General features: G+C 44.1%; 1 protein-coding gene across 3 annotated transcripts in view; it reads left to right on the top strand.

Moving 5' to 3' along the window:
* The window catches only part of PPM1H (protein phosphatase, Mg2+/Mn2+ dependent 1H), a 136,083-nt gene extending 123,456 nt beyond the window's left edge, over window positions 1-12,627 (top strand). For 2 of the 3 annotated variants that reach the window (XM_003640351.6, XM_015282711.4), the window contains exon 10: window positions 4,569-9,534. In XM_003640351.6, coding sequence (XP_003640399.3) covers window positions 4,569-4,716 — 148 coding nt within the window. In that variant the 3' untranslated portion in view covers window positions 4,717-9,534. Of the gene's footprint in view, window positions 1-4,568; window positions 9,535-12,593 lie in introns of those variants that run through there. The other variant, XM_040670460.2, reaches the window with a different exon arrangement.
* The last annotated feature ends 4,351 nt before the right edge of the window (window positions 12,628-16,978 follow it).

Genomic DNA, 16,978 nt, shown 5'->3' with positions numbered 1-16,978 from the left:
CTCCTGCGAAGACAGCTGGTATAATGTAAAGCCTCTGCCTCACTCTGTCTCCATTCTCATCTAGTAATTGGGAAAGGTTGGCTCTTCCTACCATCCAGCCTGGTCCTACCTGTTCACTGTGGATACAGTGTGAGTGTGCTGCATCAGTCTTGTTCCTTCTGGTATTCCCAGCGCTGGTGATAATCAATGCTTTTGTTGCAGTAGAAATAGGAATTATTTATTCAATCTTTTTTTTTCCTGCTAGGTGAGTGATCTTTCATCCATTATAAGTAAAATACCAAGAAATCAGAGACTAAAAGAAAAATAATATTTTCTCGGACGTAGGTCTATTTGTGCTACTTTGGCCCCAGTAACTGTGGGAGACCAGTCCTGTTTGCAGCAGTGTGAGTATAACACACTCTAGAACTGAGCCTGCTGTATTATGTGTTAGAGCAAATACATTTATTAGTGTTTGACCTACAGGTCTGTGAATGGGCATCTGAATTGAAAATTAATTTGTTCTTTTAAGTAACTTTGTGCCAGGTCATTTAGAGGCTTACAAATAGTGGCACCAAGACATCTCTCATGCCAGCTTGCAAAAGGTAATTAGAACAGTCCTTCATATAGTTTACAATAATATTTATGAAAATTACCTTTGTGGAATTGCTATTTAGTTATAAAGAATATTTAAAGGGTTTAAAGTACGATGTGAGAGGTTTTATGTAATTACTTCAGTGGTCCAAATGAGGTATAACTAAAGAATTTACAATAGCATAGCACCTCAGACTATGGAGTTGTGTTCATCCCTCTCACTAGTCAGTGACAGGAGGATTGTGTTTGCAGTGTTATCAGTGTTGCATTCAGAGGAAATGTTATCCCACAGAGTGTCAAGTTCTGTGATGGGTGCATCTGGAGTCTGTGGTGAGGTGAGCAGCTGAAAATGTAAAATCTCTAGGGATGTAGGAAACTTGTCAAAATGGAAGAGAGTTGCCCCCTAGGCTTCATAATTCTGCAGCATTCTGAAGAACCTACCTGTTGGAGCAGACCCTGCATCCGTCTGACCCAGTAGCCTATTTATTCCCTGACAGCAGCATACTTGGGGAAAAAAAAATAGGAAGATTTTAGAGCTGCAGAGCACTTATCTGTTATGTAATCAGCTCTTTGAGGGAACAGCCTCCCTCCCATTTGAATTAGGAGTCGTTTTACAGCCTGATGGATAAGAGCTCATAGCCCTTGGGAAAGCCCCTGGGACTCTTTCCTGTTGATATTTACTGTCAGAACTATGAGTGTTTGTTACCCACAGAAAAAACATCTTTGAATCCTGTCAAATGTAACGTGTGCCTGGGCATCTCCAAGTGCAGAGGGAACGAAGCTGGCTCTGTCTTCAGCCAGCCATGCAGACACAACCCCAGGGGATCTGGGCAATGAGTGATGAGAGCAGACGTGATGAGAGAGCGGTTTCTCTGCGAGGGCTGGGCAATTCGGTGACAGAGTGAAGAAGCTGAGCTTGAGTTGGATTTCTTTGCTAGCTCAGTTCGGACAGGAGCATGAAGGGGACCCCGAGCAGAGAGAACTGGTGGTAATGACACACTGCTGTTTTTGATACATCTGTCTGCAGAAGTATGAAGATGAAAAAAGGTGTGAATCTTGACTATTTCCTTCAGCTGCACCTGCACAGGCTTACTCGCTGACCTTGGGAGTCTTCTGCTTCTCCTCCTCCCTCCCATCCTTTTTCATTCCCTCTCACACTCTCCTTCACCCTTGTGGAGATCTACAAGGGTGCTGGGGAGCTGCTTTGCCTCTGCTGAGTGTGAGGGGATAAGAAGCTGCTCAAACAGCAGCAAGTTGCCCCTGCTGTCACCATTCCTCCTGCAGTACTTTCACTGATCAATACTGAAAGCTTGAGCAGGAGAAAATATATATATATTCTTAAAACACAGAAGTTGTATTCCAGCAAGACTGTTCATTAGGAGGAAGTGGGTACTTTAAAACTACTTCAGCAGTTCTCTAATGCTGTCTTGACAGCTGAATCCCAAGTTCACAGCGCTGGAGAATGAAAGCACTTGATAATGGACTGCTGCTGCTATTCATCTCCAGGTACACGAAACTCACCCCGTCTCCTTAGTGCCAAGCTGAACAGCATCGCTCCAATTCGGCTCCATGCTAGGAGAGGAATGTGTTACCTCGCTGCTGCCTTCACCTGTTCCTTCTCCTCTGCTTCAATGTGCCACTTTTCTTGTGTATTTCAGTCTGCCTAGGAGAGATTTCTGGTTTATTAGACTTCTTTTTTTTTTAATCTTGCCCTATCCAAACATTAAGCAGCAAATCTTTACGCAGTAAAGAGCAATACTTATGCTTCTGTACTCTTTAGATGTGGGGAGCTCTTGTTAATTAGAAAAGAAGCAAGGCAAAGTTTTCTGCCAGGATGGTGGGTGTTTGCTCCTCTCAAGTTCTGACAGTAGCTGAGAAGCCCTTGAAAAAGATGTTCTTAGCCAAATTCTCTTAGCATTCATGCTGTGAATGAATGCTCAAGTTTCTCGCTTGCCATGTGGAGTCCTTGTATTCTTTAGCCCTGCATCTGATGTGGGGATTTGGGAACTGAGGAATGCAAGTATGTTTGCTTTTTTTTTTCCCTTAGAAAACCAAGTTTTGTGTTGTTATTAGGACAGTATGACCGGTTCTTATCACCTCCTGCTGTTATACCTTAAGGTCTTTGGTGCAGATGATCTTGGAACCTGCGGAGAGCATGCACACACGTGCACAAGTGTACGTGTTCAAGTTGGTGCCTTGAGTGGTGCAGAATCACCCTCAGGCCCTTCTCCAGTCACTAGAAGTAAATCTTATGTCAAAGCTAGAAGGGCCTGGAAAGTTTACCACTCTGTCTGTACCACTGGGAGCAGGTAGTGCATTACCTCCGTAGAACATTATTTGGACTTAACATCAAACCTTCTGTGCAGTGAAATGTTGGTTTATTTGCAGTGAATACAACTTCTTAGCAGAGAAAATAAATCTCTCTGTTCCTGATTCAAAGGAGACTTTTAAGCTTAAGGAACCAAAATTGTAGCAGTGGAACATAATAAATTGGGTATTTTTCACCTGGGAGAGCAAATGAAGTCTGTTTGGGTAGCAGATACATTTAATAACTCATTCTTTGGTGAAATTTTCTGGGATTAGAACAATCCTTGGATACTCAATTAATAAACACCTTTTTTTTTTTTTTGTCCATTGCCTCTGATCAATGGAGAAACTGTTCTGTCCTGTGCCTCAGGCAGATCTGGGCTGATCGCTTCTGGCCCAGGATCCTCCCTAGAAAAGAGGGTCTTGAAATGCTAACCTTTCTTGTCCTTTCTGCTTTCTGTGAATTATGGAAGTGCCTTTGCTTCTGATTATCTGGGCTTTACAGAGGGCTTTATAGGGAGCCCCTCATCCTATTAGAGGCTGATAATTAAGCTTTAAATAAAATACAGGCAGGCACGATATTGAACTGTTGTTTTATTTTCCTTGTGAGTCTCTTAACTGTTTGATTATTTTTGATTAGCGAACCAATAGTAAAGCTGTACTCCACCCAGCTAAATTCGAAACATCTCAGGCAGGTGTTGGGTTGAGAATTGACTGAAGCAGTTGTTCATCCATAATGAGATTTCTTTCAGCAGAAACTTCTGAATTGGCACACAGATGTGTTGACCTACTAACAACAGGTAAAGGGATACGGGAGAACAAATCTGATCAATACTGCATTGGGATTGGAAGGATTGCTGAATTAGGACTTCTTGTGGAAATAGTCCAGCTGTAAACAACTGGTTCTGTATTCAGGATGGTGCAGGGCAGCACTACCTCTGCACCACTTTCTGTGCCCCCAGGCAGCATCTGATCTTTTCTAAGGGCAGAAAATAAGTACAATGCCATTCAGCCTGGCACAGTTTTGAAGCAACAGGAAACTGCCAGTATTTCACTAAATTGAGCACCTGACAACGTTGAACTTATAAATGAGAAGGGAACTCAATATTCTGTTAATCGGGCTGTTTTAGCTGTAACTTTCCTTTTCCAGTCTCACTATAAGAGAGATTTAAAAATCCTTTTTGCAGACAATGACAATAGACAGCTTATCTGCTTGCTTTAAAACACAGTTTGGATTTTATTTCTAACTATTGCTTGTTTTCTAATCTCTTGCTTCATTACAGTGTCTCTCCAAAGTGAGTAGGCCCGTATTTACCTTCGGGTGTTTCAGCCCACAGGCATATAGGGCTCAGTAAATGAGTGGCGTTATTTTGTGTCCTTGACTCTTCAAACCACTCCTGGAAACTTAATTTGCTGAAGGAAATGTTTTAATATTTTCTGAAAACTGGTGAAGTTGAGCACCCAAAGTGACTGGTCACCTTTTGACTAACGATTGCTATGAAGTACCTCGAGATTCTGAGGTAAAAGCTGTTAGGGAATGACAAACGATTGCTTTGTGGGGAGGTGGTTGTTAACATTTATCTGCTTCTGAAATGCTGAATGACTTGTTGTTGTACCTCGCAAATGTCCATCTCACAGGCTTTCCTCACAAGGCTAGAGCATGGTACCAGCTGTCTTCTGCCTTCCCCCAGGTACACACTGGCAGCGCAGGACCTGGTGATGCGAGCCCGGGGAGTGCTGAAGGACCGGGGCTGGCGAATATCCAACGACAGGCTGGGCTCTGGAGATGACATTTCTGTCTACGTCATTCCTTTAATACATGGGAACAAGCAGTCGTGAAAGTAGCATCGAGAGTGGTTATGGAAAGGGGATCTTTTGGGGAAGGGCCTGTAAGAGGCGATGTATTTTGGATGATCTGACCAGGACGTCTCCAATTGATGTAGTCTATTCATAGCTAATGCTGGAGGGGTATTTTTCTGCCCGAAAGATAGGGCTCTGCACATAGACTATATATGATTACAGATAACCCTTAAGATTACAACTCCCCTGTAGTAAAGGTTTTGGTGCTTAACGGGAATGAGATCAAAATGCTGCTAGCATATTGTGGATTCTGTCATCCCTCCAGGTGAAGACCTGAAGTAAGAATTAATTTTTTCAGTTTGCCATGTAGCTTGGAAGAGCCGTTTCAGTTGTGAAAGTAGAAGTGGGTATCAGAAGCCAAGGAGGCTCCTGAAGTCTAACCCGAAACATTCAGAGCAGTGACTTGAATCACATCTCATTTAAAAATACTTTTATACATATAAATGAGACTCAAGAGTTTTCTTCCAAAAAATTGCTTTCATGACTTGCCTATGGACAACTGCAAACCGATGTAATCCTTTGAATCCCCATTTCTTCCCTCTGGTCTCTTCTTCAGTAGATTATACTCCTGTATTTTAGTAGGAAAACTGAAATTGTTTTTCGTGTGACTATGCCTGTTTACTGCAGCTAAAACAGCCACCTGCAAAATTGTCCAGGAAAAATAGGTCACAGTCCTGTATTGCGAGATCTGTTCAGGTATGAAGAATTATTTGTCAAGACTCCCTGTTGTGTGTATGCCATGCTTATACGGAGCAAGCAAGCTCGGCATTATGTGATGTTTACCTGGAGGTTCTGGTTCCCTTGGGATCAGAGATTTTCATTCTTTGAATGGTTCTGTCTGCCTTGTCCTGTTGGAAGGATCCCTGAACACACTGAACCTCAACTGAGGAAAACTCTACATTTATTTGGGCTCCTGAGTGTATTTTCAGCTGGATTTCTACTTGAAGTGATGGTATTGTTCTGGTTACCAGTTTAGATACTCAGATGATGATCTGTTTAAGAATGATTTCACTTCTAGGTTCAGCATACCTTTGCCTGCTTGACTTGGTGATTAGAAGGTGACAGTTAATAACTTCACATCCTCTTGGTTGTTGAGAACTGCGGCTGAGGATCAGAAGATCACTGTGATAGTTACAAGCCCTTGGCTAGCTTTATCAGCTTTCTCTTAGCAGTGCTAGGTCAATTTAAATAAAGAAAATCCAAGGACATTGTCAGAGTACAAGCAATAGTCCAAGAGAGTAACAACTGAGCAAATCCGCAGCTTGACTTGGCTGCCTGCTCTGTGGACAGGCAGCTCTTCACTTTACTGGCCGCAATTAAAAATTAAATAAACCCAAAGGTTCTCATTTATAGGCAGATATGTCAGCTGGGGAGTTAGATTCAGCCTCTGTCGTCCCAGACCTCATTCTTTTGGAGCTGCTAATCTGACTTGTACATAAAAGCTACTTCTTGGATAGTCAGAAGACAGGGAGCTGGGCTAACTGTAGAGCACTGACTAGGCATCTCACAGATGTTTTATCCTTTCTAAAGGAGAAACTGCCAGCTCTAAGAGGAGGATACTGTGTCCTTGGTGTTCCTGGAGATGCACAGACTTCCTCCTGAACAAGAGTGGCCTAGAGCTTGCCAGTTCTGTAATTTATAACGTGCTATATAAACAAAGTACAGTGCTGTTCGGTATAGCAGCCCAGATGCTTTATTTGATTGCATCCAAAGTACATGTGCAACATTCTCAGTGGATTTTAAATGCCCTTTCTTTAATTTCTAGACCCAGTAGGAGTTTCAGATTGAGATGAGCCAATACAGAGTGTGTAATGGAGCAGACATGCGTCCAACTGAGTGATTTTAGTCTGAGAACTGCTCCATGCATTCCCCAGTGCCTGCATGTGATAAAGCAGTGCAGAACACTGGTGTTTTATGTTCTAGAGCTCCAGTATCAATCATATATCTGATTAGGTGTTGCCATGCTTTATCTGTTTGTTCCTTTTTGTTTTTCCCCCTTTCCCTCTTCTTCTTTGTGCTCCTGGCTGAAGAGATTTGCAGGTTTGAAGTCTAGAGTATTTTTCACATGGTCCCACATATGTTTCAAAGTTCAACCAAGAGATCTTTTTGTGGTCTTTTTTTCTTACTTTTTATTATTATTATTATTTTGCCTAATAAACTTGTCAACATGCTTTTTGTGCTCTGTGTAACTCCTGTTGTCTCTTTGCAAATGCAGTTGTGTAGTTCTTCCTTTAATGGGGAAACTAATGGCAATTCCTCTGAATTCACATGAACAGCAGCGAAGCTGGTGCTTGCTGTGACCAACTTCAATCCTGAGTCAAATATTTTTGTGCCCATGTATTGTTAGTCTTCGCTATTTAGTATCATGGGGTCAGCAAACATACCAGTCATTACGAAACCACTGAGTACAATGGGGCTGAATGAATTTCCAGTGCAATATTTGCAAAAAGATAAAAGTGAAATTTCAAGGCAATGGAAATACCCTCTTTCAGAGCTGTTTTTAAACACACCTCAAGAGAGATGGGGCAGCAGAGTGACTTGGTGGGACCAAACTCACTGATAAGTTGTCAGAGCAAAACCTGTTGGGCAGTGGTACGGCTGTGTGCATCAGCCTCCAGCGTCTGCTGTTCATCTGAGGTACTGCCATCAGTCAGCCTGCTTCCCAGCAACTGCTGTGCCCACCCAGGTCACGCTGTGTCAGCTGTGAGCCCTTCTGGAAAGGGCAGAGGTGCAGCATCAACAATTAATATCAATTAGCAACAACTCTGAACATTTTCAAGAGTAATAAAAAGCTTCCTACTCAGCTGTATGTGACTGAAACCATGCTGTGATGTTTTTTGTTTTGCTCGTTTACAACGTATCTGTTACAGGTTTACAGGCTTACCTACTGTGAGTGGCTCTGGTATGTCTGTGGTTCACTGCTTTGGTGCCTGGGCTTTCACGTCTGTCTGCTTTCATTCAGGGCTTCTTACATGCCTGCACTGTGCTCTGCTTCATGGCATGGTACATACACACACCAATGTGCGATACAAATAGGAAGCAGGAGCCGTGTACTGGGGAGATACCATGTGTGAAGCAAGGATAACAAAGCATTTCCTATTCTGTTCAGAACATGCATTATTTGAGGAGTCATAGCATTAGAAATCACCGGTGGCAGAGAGGAGTTGTCACCCACAGCGCACAGCGCACCTTTCAGTTGGGCGCAGAATGGATGTCACCATTCAGGCTTGCAGCTGCTCCACTGTTCCATGCAGTTCATGCCTCTCAGTTAGGAACAGACCGCTCAGCACCAACTCCAAGGCTTAGATGCTGGGCACATCACCTTAGTCACTGCCTGATCCTGGTGGCAATGTGGCTTTTTGTCTAGTGAAGTTCTGTTAGCATTCAGTGTTGTTTCAGCGTTAGCAGCAAGGAGCCTCAGTCCTGGTTGCCTCTGTCTCAGTAGGTAGTGCTCGCCATGCCAGTACATTGGTAGGTTATCATTTCTTGGACAAGAGCGAGGAAAGGAAGCAGCATGCCTTGTAGTTCAGATCAGTGGGCAGTGCCAATAACACTGCCTTCTGGTGCCTGATCCAGCCCACTTTCTAGAAAATCCAAAGGAGCAGCTTTTGCCATTTCTCATGCGAATACTGTTGCAGAGGGTAGTACAGCTGTGTCACAGCTTTTCTTTCTCACTACAGCCTGAAGTCATCTTTCCTTAACTTGATGAAGACAGTAGTTCGAAATTTCAGCCACATCTAAAGTGAGGCGCACAATTGTCTCTTGCTAAATTAATGCAGTGATGCTTCCTGTATGAACACAGAAGTCTCTTGTCTAAGAGGGCTAATTTTCAATGTCCTGATGCTGGAGAGGGAAATTGGTTTCAATGCAAGGAATTTGAAAGAGCAACAGGGCTGACAACTAAAGGAAAAGCAGTTGTAGTTTGCTATCAGCAGTTCTTTCCATGTTGGAATTGCTTCCATGTTGAAGTACAACAGGGAGGTCTGTGAGATGTGGTAGGTGCTGTGCCTCCCGGATGGTTTTGAAGAACTAAGAACTACACTTGATGTTTTGGCTTTGAGCTTTTAGGTTTTAAAGAACACTACATGCTCCAAGCAAATCCTCTGTGTCCCTTCCTGCCTCAGCATCCCGCTTCCTTTTATTTTTTAAAACATTTTGTGCAAATGATTTCAACACTCGTATCAAACATGAGTTGCAAACTGTATGGAATTGTTGTTCCTCCGACATTCTTGGTGTGTAAATAGTTTTCCTCCATGTGTCTGAGATGAAGATACAGTGATGTGGCTGCCATAGACAGAGTGACCAAACAATGCTGTAACTGTGCTGCTGTATTTCTACCTGTGATGTACTTGAAGGAGGATGCCCTTGTCCACCTCCACTCTCATTATTATTTTTTCTTTCTTTTTTTTCATTTTATTTTATTTTATTTTTACTGTTGCTGGTGGTGTTGTTTCATAGGTATCTTATTTTGGTTTGGTTTGGTTTTTAATTGCTGCCACTTTCATTCTTTCCCTCATTGGACGAGTCATCTTATTTGGAGACCTGTAAAGCTGTCCAGGTTCTGTATGTCTTGAAGAACAGCGGAGCTGCTGGAGGAAGATATTTTGGACCAATGTACTTATGTTTTGTGACTGTGAAATGTTAATCTTTTTGTAACCTAAGAACAAAAAATGTTTGGTAAAGGGATATATTTTGTGTTTTTTGAAACTTTTCAGTGCAATGAGAAAAAAAAAGAGGAGGATGCTGAAGAAGTGTATGCTCAAAATTTTAAATAAAATTTTAAATTATATATATACACATCTGTATCTATAACCGTTATTATTCTGACTACGTCATGAAGAGGACCTGAGTCTCTGTGTATTAATCGTGCAATACAGACCAGTAGAACTCTGTTTTACCAGTGCAGGATCGTAGGATCGTAGAATCATCAAGGTTGGAAGAGACCACTAAAATCACTGAGTCCAACCACCAACCCACCACCAGCACACCACTAACCACGTCCCTCAGTGCCACATCTACACGTTTATTGATTATCTCCCTGGACGGTAACTCCACCACCTCCCTGGGCAGACTGTGCCAATGAATCGCCACTCTTTCTGAGAAAAACTTTTTCTTAATATCCAACCTGAACCTCCCCTGGCACAAGTTTAAGTCATTCCCTTTCGTCCTATCACTAGTTAAGCAGGAGAAGAGACTGGCCCCCACATCAACACAACCTCCGTCAGGCAATTGCAGAGAATGATAAGATGTCCCCTGAGCCTCCTCTTCTCCAGACTGAGCAATCCCAGTTCCCTCAGCCACTCCCCACTAAGACTTGTGCTCCAGACCCTTCACAGCTTCATTGCCCTTCTCTAGACAAGCTCCAGGGCCTCGATGTCTTCCTTGTAGTGAGATGCTGAGGGGAGGTCTCACACTTACTTAATTCAGCAAAATGATTCTCCATGAGTTGTCGTAGCTCAGAGGATGGTCAAGAGGAGCTTCTGGAGAACTCTGAGCTGTGTGCTACTGTAAGACTGTGCTTCACTTCTCAGGCTGCCAGCTGCCATGTTCTGACTCAACAAATTGCTGTGCAAAGTGATTGGGCATCACCTCTGTGGTATGAAAAATTGGGTGCAAATTTTGCATGGACAATGTAGCTGAAATATGCTTTCCTTCCTCCTCAGTTTCTTAGGAAACCCTGTCTCAAATTCCCCTTTCAGTTTATATTAAGAGTAGAACCAAGGGTGAATTCATTGATTCCATTGAAGGAGGTTTTCATGGCTGGTTCAGTAACCGAAGAGGCAAGTGTAGGTACTGTAGATACAGGACCTGACACCCCAGCAGTACCCAGCCATGGGGCTGGCAAGAATAGAGCCAGGTGCTTACTGCTGTCTTCAAATGTCGTGTCATAGCACAACTAGTTGTCCCCATTCTTATTTTACTCCAAATTCAGTACAAAAACAATGAAAGCAGTTGTTCTACACTGCTCAGGTATGCTGTGTATGCCCCTGGCGTTCTCTGAGTACAACAGCATGCACAGATGAACGATCTGCTGCACTCGCTCTGGTTTTCCTTACTCTCCCATAAGCCCTACAGTGTATTGCTGCAGTCAGGCCACTGACTAAGTTTAAAATTACAGCATAAATACTCTTCAGCACGACTTTGTCTGCTCAGTGTAAGCTAAGTAAGTCAGCGCCAGCAGTGTCAGGTGACCCTAACGGAGCACGGTCCACGTCACGCTATTGCTTTGCATCTCTTATGCCCTACATCCCCTCAGGTTGTAGGTCAGGTAAAGCTTGTTTCCTTTTTTCTTTTAAATAGTAGATAAAACTCTTCAGATGTGGACGTCTGTCTATAATTCCCACTGCAATAAGTCTGATGGCATGTTCATGCTCTTATACTGAACACACTCGGTTAACTAAAGCTATATAAAGGAACAATCCCAGTAATTTCTTATATTTTGTCTAGTTACTGTGAAACAGAGACCTGATGTTTCATCTTCTGAATGTACCCTTCTACAGCAACGCACCTTCACAAAAACTTCACTTCTTTATAGTACTGCGCTGCAGCTTTTATTGATTCCAGAGTCACACTCTGCTTTCCAGGAAGGCTTATGTAAACCAGAGTTACTGCACATCCTGTTCTTGTTACGAGGAAAGACGAGGGATTTCTTTTTTGAAGTCCTTCCACTTTGCAAAACAAAGGATGCCATAACTTTTTAGGGACAAAGAGTGATTTGAGGAGGAATTCTGCTTTGAGGACAAGGTTAATAAAAGCTGTACGATCGAGGCAGACAAAATGTGTCTGCAGGTAGATAAAGAGCAGACGACTCAGAGAGCCCCGTTTAATAATTTACGAACAATTAATCATAAATTTGAGGCTGCAGGAATGGTCTGCAGCACTGCCGTGTAATACGAAGGGAGAGGAGGAAGCTTCAATAGGAAAGATAATTAGATCTTCAGTGCAGCTAACTTGAGATAGATTGTTTAGATGCACTGACAAATGAGAACTCCGAATCTTCATGAGTTTTAGGCTGCGTAAGATCGGAATTACATCGTTTTTCTTGGACATTTTAGTGCACAATTTCACAGGCTCTAAAAAGTCAAAACGTCCCCGACCTTTACTCCTGAGCATTTATTGCCTTAAGCAACAGGAGGCGATCCTTTATGTGCTCTTCTGCAAAGACAGCGCTACAGCCGGCTGCAATGATTTGGTATCATCCCTGAATTTAAGTTCTCCCTGGAATTGCCAGTCAGTGAGGCTCTTTTGTTGTCTGGGGCAAACCAAGGCCCTTCCCAAACAGGCTGTACCCAGCGCAGCAGCTGTCCGGTTCATTTATCATCCTGCGGGTGGTATTTTTCCCTCCTTTCTCATTGCCCTGCTCCTCTTTGGTTTAACGCACTCTGTGGGGGCTCAGTGCTGGCTCAGGGGTTCCATGCAGCCCTTTGGTACCCAGCCCTCTCCGCTTCTCAGCTCTGGTGGGCACTGACATGCATGGCACCACCAGCAGTGCCAGGGGAACCAGCAGAGAAGGAGATGATGTCCTTATGACTTTTACCCAGTGTGGCTCCTTGCTTCAGAATGAAGTCATACCTACACGTAATTTGTGAACTCTCCTACTTGAAAGGGGAAAATTCTATGGCTTCGGGTTGATTTTAGAGGGTTCTACTTTTGAACCTTGTTGGCCCAGTTCTTGGCCCAGTTCTCCATGCTCAGTAACTGCAGAGGTGGCCTGAAGAGCCCAAAGTGACCCCACAAGTTCAGATGCAGCATTTGATTTGACAGCTGTCGCTTTTTTTTTTTTTTTCCATAGTTATTGCCAAAACTTTTCAGGGACTATGCAAAAAAAAAACCCTGAAATTCTGCTTTCTCTTTAGGAATGAAAAACAAATATGAGGAAACTCTGCACAGCGCTGATGTAAAATTACAAGAAAAGATAGTTTTCCCATGAAAGTAACCGTTGGAGACAAATAGCAAAACAGTGCCTCACCGCGCAGCACACACTGTTCCTAACCAGGCACCGTTCCCCTGCGCAGTACTGTATTCAGTGACGGACGGATGTAAAAGCAACTGGCACACCTGCAGTCATTTGTACTCCTTTCAAAAATTTAGACCGAGTCTGCCCATCCAGAGCTCTTCAATGTGTGTTAGTTTAATTTTTAATCCTCAGCCCCTCTGCAGCTGGAGAGCCTCAGCGGATGTGGGCTGCGGCAGCTGCTCCGCAGCACAGCACGGGATCACGGCGCGTCCTGGGGTGGGATAGGAGGAGACAAGAGGCAGCCAAAGCCAGTTGCAGATCTCCAGGATCTGGAAGCAGACGAACCAATTATTGAGTAGGAAATTGCCAAAGAATACACGCAGAGTGGGGAACTGCTACGTATCTGCAAGCAACTTAGACCTTGACTCTGAAAGATGCTCTCCTCCCTATGTTGCGCCTGTTTACTTTCTCTCCTGGGTTGGTACCGCAGCTAATTGCACCAAATGCCTCATTTCTTATCGTCCCCCAGTTTTCCCGGAGCTTTGGCAGTCAAATGTCAGCTGCATCTCAGCTAGAGAACAGGGTGCTCCAAGGACAAGCTCCTCACACAGACTTGTTGTGCTGCCTTTCCTGAGGAAGGAGTTTGGGTTGCTCCCAGTTAAAAAGAAAAGTTTCCTTTCTGGTCTTTGCACCCTCCCTTTTACCCCTGGCTTTCCACCAGCAGTCATTGTGCTTTACATCTGGGACTTCGTAACATAAGATATGACACATCATTCTTACCCCTTCTCTGCCCGAGCAGACGCGTGTAAGCAGTTTAAATGAGCCAGACAAGAAGCAAAACACACCCTTCAAACCAAGTCTCGTGTCCAGACGTACAAGTATTTTATGAATGGGAAAAATATTAAACGCAGTGCTCAGACAGTAAATCTTTCTGTGGTTACGTTTTTCTGAGAACGGTCTTTTAGGAACGGTCTGGTTTGCTCAAAAGAAGAAGAAGAAAAAAAGATTTATAGTTATGTAAAACTTCCGAGTCGTGCTTCTCTGCTGCCCCTCCTGCAGGGCTTCCCTGCTGGTGGCTTCAGTGGAGGGGGGCTCTGGGTGCTTGGTTGGGAACTGGGAGGACAAAACGCGCCCAACCCGAAGCCCTGACATTAGCTAAATGGCACAGGCTGAGCAATGATAAACAAGTGCTTGCATGTGGATGCCTACAGAAATTATACATTCAATATGCTATGTATGAAAAAAAAAAACAAAACAGCACGGAACTTTGAACAGCAACTGAGACGTTGGAAAATGTGCTCTGTTCGTGCTTGTTCCACTGAAAGAAAACAGTGTCTGTAAACACAGCGCTTTCAGCTGTCAGTTACCCACAGCACAGCCAAACATAACTTTGTGCTTCTGTTAACAAACCCTCCTCCTTTTATCGCTTATGGAGTGGTAGCAACACACCTCTTTCTCCCGGTGTTTCATTTCTCAATGGAAATCAAACTGTTCTCTAAATGGAACTGGGAATTATTCAGTTTTCTATTGTTATTTGGAGGATTCACCATTCATTCTCTGTGTTGAAAGTATGAGGAGCTTCCACAAGCCTGAGGAACGCACCAGCCTGTGGCCATCATACTGCTGGGTCCCACAGGGCTTCTGCACCTGGCCAGCAGCAGGCTTCTGAGCCTCCTGGGCATGAGTGGAGACAGATTCACGGGGACCCTCAAGGTTAAAGAGAAGCCCCATCCCTGGAGGCATTCAAGGCCAGGTTGGATGGGATGCCGGGCAGCCTGAGCTGGTGAGTGGCAGCCCTGTGCATGGCAGTGGGGTTGGCAGTGGGTGGGCTTTAAGGTCCCTTCCAACCCAAACCATTTTGTGAAATGGTTCTATGATTTACTGTGGGGTTTGGGGTTTTTTGTTTGTTTGTTTGTTTCTTTAATGTAAGCGGATATTTGCACACTACCCAAGGCTAGGATCGGGAGCATGAATACCAAATCCTGTAAACCTCTCCATATATTCACTGCTCTGCTACTCAGGAAAATGGAAAACAGACACGCTCCTCTCCTTCTGTCCTGCAAGGCAGAGAGAAAGAAGAGTACTACTTTTCTAGCAGTCAAGGACCTGCAACACTGCTACACTTAAGCACGTGGTCCAGCTGTCTCATAATAGAGCTTGGTAGCAATGCTTGATGTATCCTGGGGTACCTTAAAAAGAGCGTGGTCAGCAGGTCGAGGGAGGTGATCCTCCCCTTGTACTCTGTCCTGATGAAGCCACATCTGGAGTACTGTGTCCAGTCTCGGGCTTCCCAGTTCAAGAAAGACAGGGAACTTCTAGAGAGTCCAGTGGAGGGCTGCAAAGATGGCTGGGACGTGAAGCATCTCCCCTGTGAGGAAAGGCTGAGAGACCCGGGGCTGTTCAGCCTGGAGAAGGCTGAGAAGGGATCTTATCAATGCTTATAAATATTTAAATATTTAATGCTCTGTAAACACGGGGGAAAAAAAGCATCTTTATTTTGAAGGTGACAGAGCAATAAAACAAGTTGCCCAGAGAGGTTGCGGAGCCTCCTTCTCTGGAGATATTCAAAACCCAGCTGGATGCTTTCCTGCACAACCTACACTGTGGAGGACCTGCTTCAGCAGGGGGCCTTTGGACCAGATGACCTCCAGAGGTCCCTTGCAGCCCCCACAGTTCTGTGATCCGAAGCTCTTCTCCTTGTTGTTCTCTCTTGAACAGCAATTGCTGTCTCACAACAACTGAGGTGGATTTTGCTGCTTTGCACCAATCCAGTGTTACTCCCCACAGAGAATAAAAGTATCTGGAAAAGCAGATACTTAAATTATTTATTCAGTGCTGCCAGGTCTGTAGAACTAACTGCATGGCAGCTCCCCCACCAACTGTTCATGCTCCCTCTGCTCTCCCCCAGTGCAGTAACACACTGGCTGCAATGAGCTGCTCTCCCGGGAAGGCAATGCATTTCCAAGAGGCAGATGCATAGCAAAAACATTTGGAAGGTGTTGCTGTGTCTCCATGTGACCTGCGCTGGGATGAAGCAGAAACCTCAGCGTTGCAGACTTATCCCAGGGTTGTGCTCATAACGCACAGGAAAGCAGTAGGGGAAGGAAGGGAGCAGAGCACGAGCAGCTCTGTTGCTTCGTGTGAAAATAAACTCTAATGGCAATTAAGGGAAAGGAGTAGGAAATTAATAAGGCAGTAAAGATTCTTCCAAATTGGTCACAAACCATTGGTTTACCCCTTGAAAAGCTCGGCTGACAAGGATTCTCTCATCCCTTTGTCCCCCTATCTCTTTCAATAATCATCCTCCCTCATGCAAATATAGATGGAAAGGGGAGAGCAGGGAAAGGTTAAAATGGAAGCAGGCTATCTTTCATCGACATGGTAATTTCTGCTGCTTGGCTCCACGCCAAGTGCTCAGTGCAGCCACGAGCTGCCATTCCAACGTGAGTGAAAGGATCTTTAATAAGAGTGTAAATAAAAGCCAGGCTGAGAAATGAGTTTTCCATCCCAGCAATCGCTGGCCTAACCTCTGCTGTAAATAGTCTCTCGGAGCAGCACAGATGGAGTACCAGCACCTGGGGATCAAGGCAATCTCTGCGCAGCGCAATTTAAACAGCTGGGTACAATTGAAACACGAATTAGCAGGGACAGACTGAGGGATTCCATTTTGTGCGCTAGGTAAAGACAAATAATTCAGTCGTTTTTCCCCTTTGGAAGCAAAAAAAAAAGAAGAAAGTGGGGTGAGGGGAGAACTTTTGACATGATCTGGTGGGAGGTGCTCTTCACTGCAGCTGTTAGATTAATTTAACCATGAGAATTTCCCACAAGGCGCTGTAAAAACAGAGCCCTAATTTATGATCATTGATTTAACAGCTTGAAAGTGATTTATCTGACCTCAGTAAAGATAGCGAGGAGACCAGAAGAATAAGCGGTCATTCCGGGCTTTGTGTGTTGGTTGGAGATTGGCCTTATTAATTTAGAGCAGAAGGTCCGTTTCAGCATCTCACCGAGACAGTCGTAGGCAGTTGGCAACCGAGCCATCCGAAATACTTTTTTTTTTTTTCCTTGAAGCATTACTAATGCTGCTAAGTGCTAAGAATTTATCCCACGTGGAAAAGATCCTCATTAGTTAAGAAATGGTAAAGCTTCGTTTAGAACCGCGCACAAACAGACGCCCAGTCTGGGATTTGCAAGTTGCTTTTTCTTAAGTAATTTTCTTCTTGCTGTTGTTGGGAATCCGAAGCCCGCTGTGGAATAGAATTGTTAAGCAATACGGTAAATGAG

This window comes from Gallus gallus, chromosome 1, assembly GCF_016699485.2.
Source record: "Gallus gallus isolate bGalGal1 chromosome 1, bGalGal1.mat.broiler.GRCg7b, whole genome shotgun sequence".
Classification (NCBI taxonomy): Eukaryota; Metazoa; Chordata; class Aves; order Galliformes; family Phasianidae; genus Gallus; species Gallus gallus.
The sequence above is the reverse complement of the archived record's forward strand: the minus strand, read 5'-3'. Positions and strand labels throughout refer to the sequence as shown.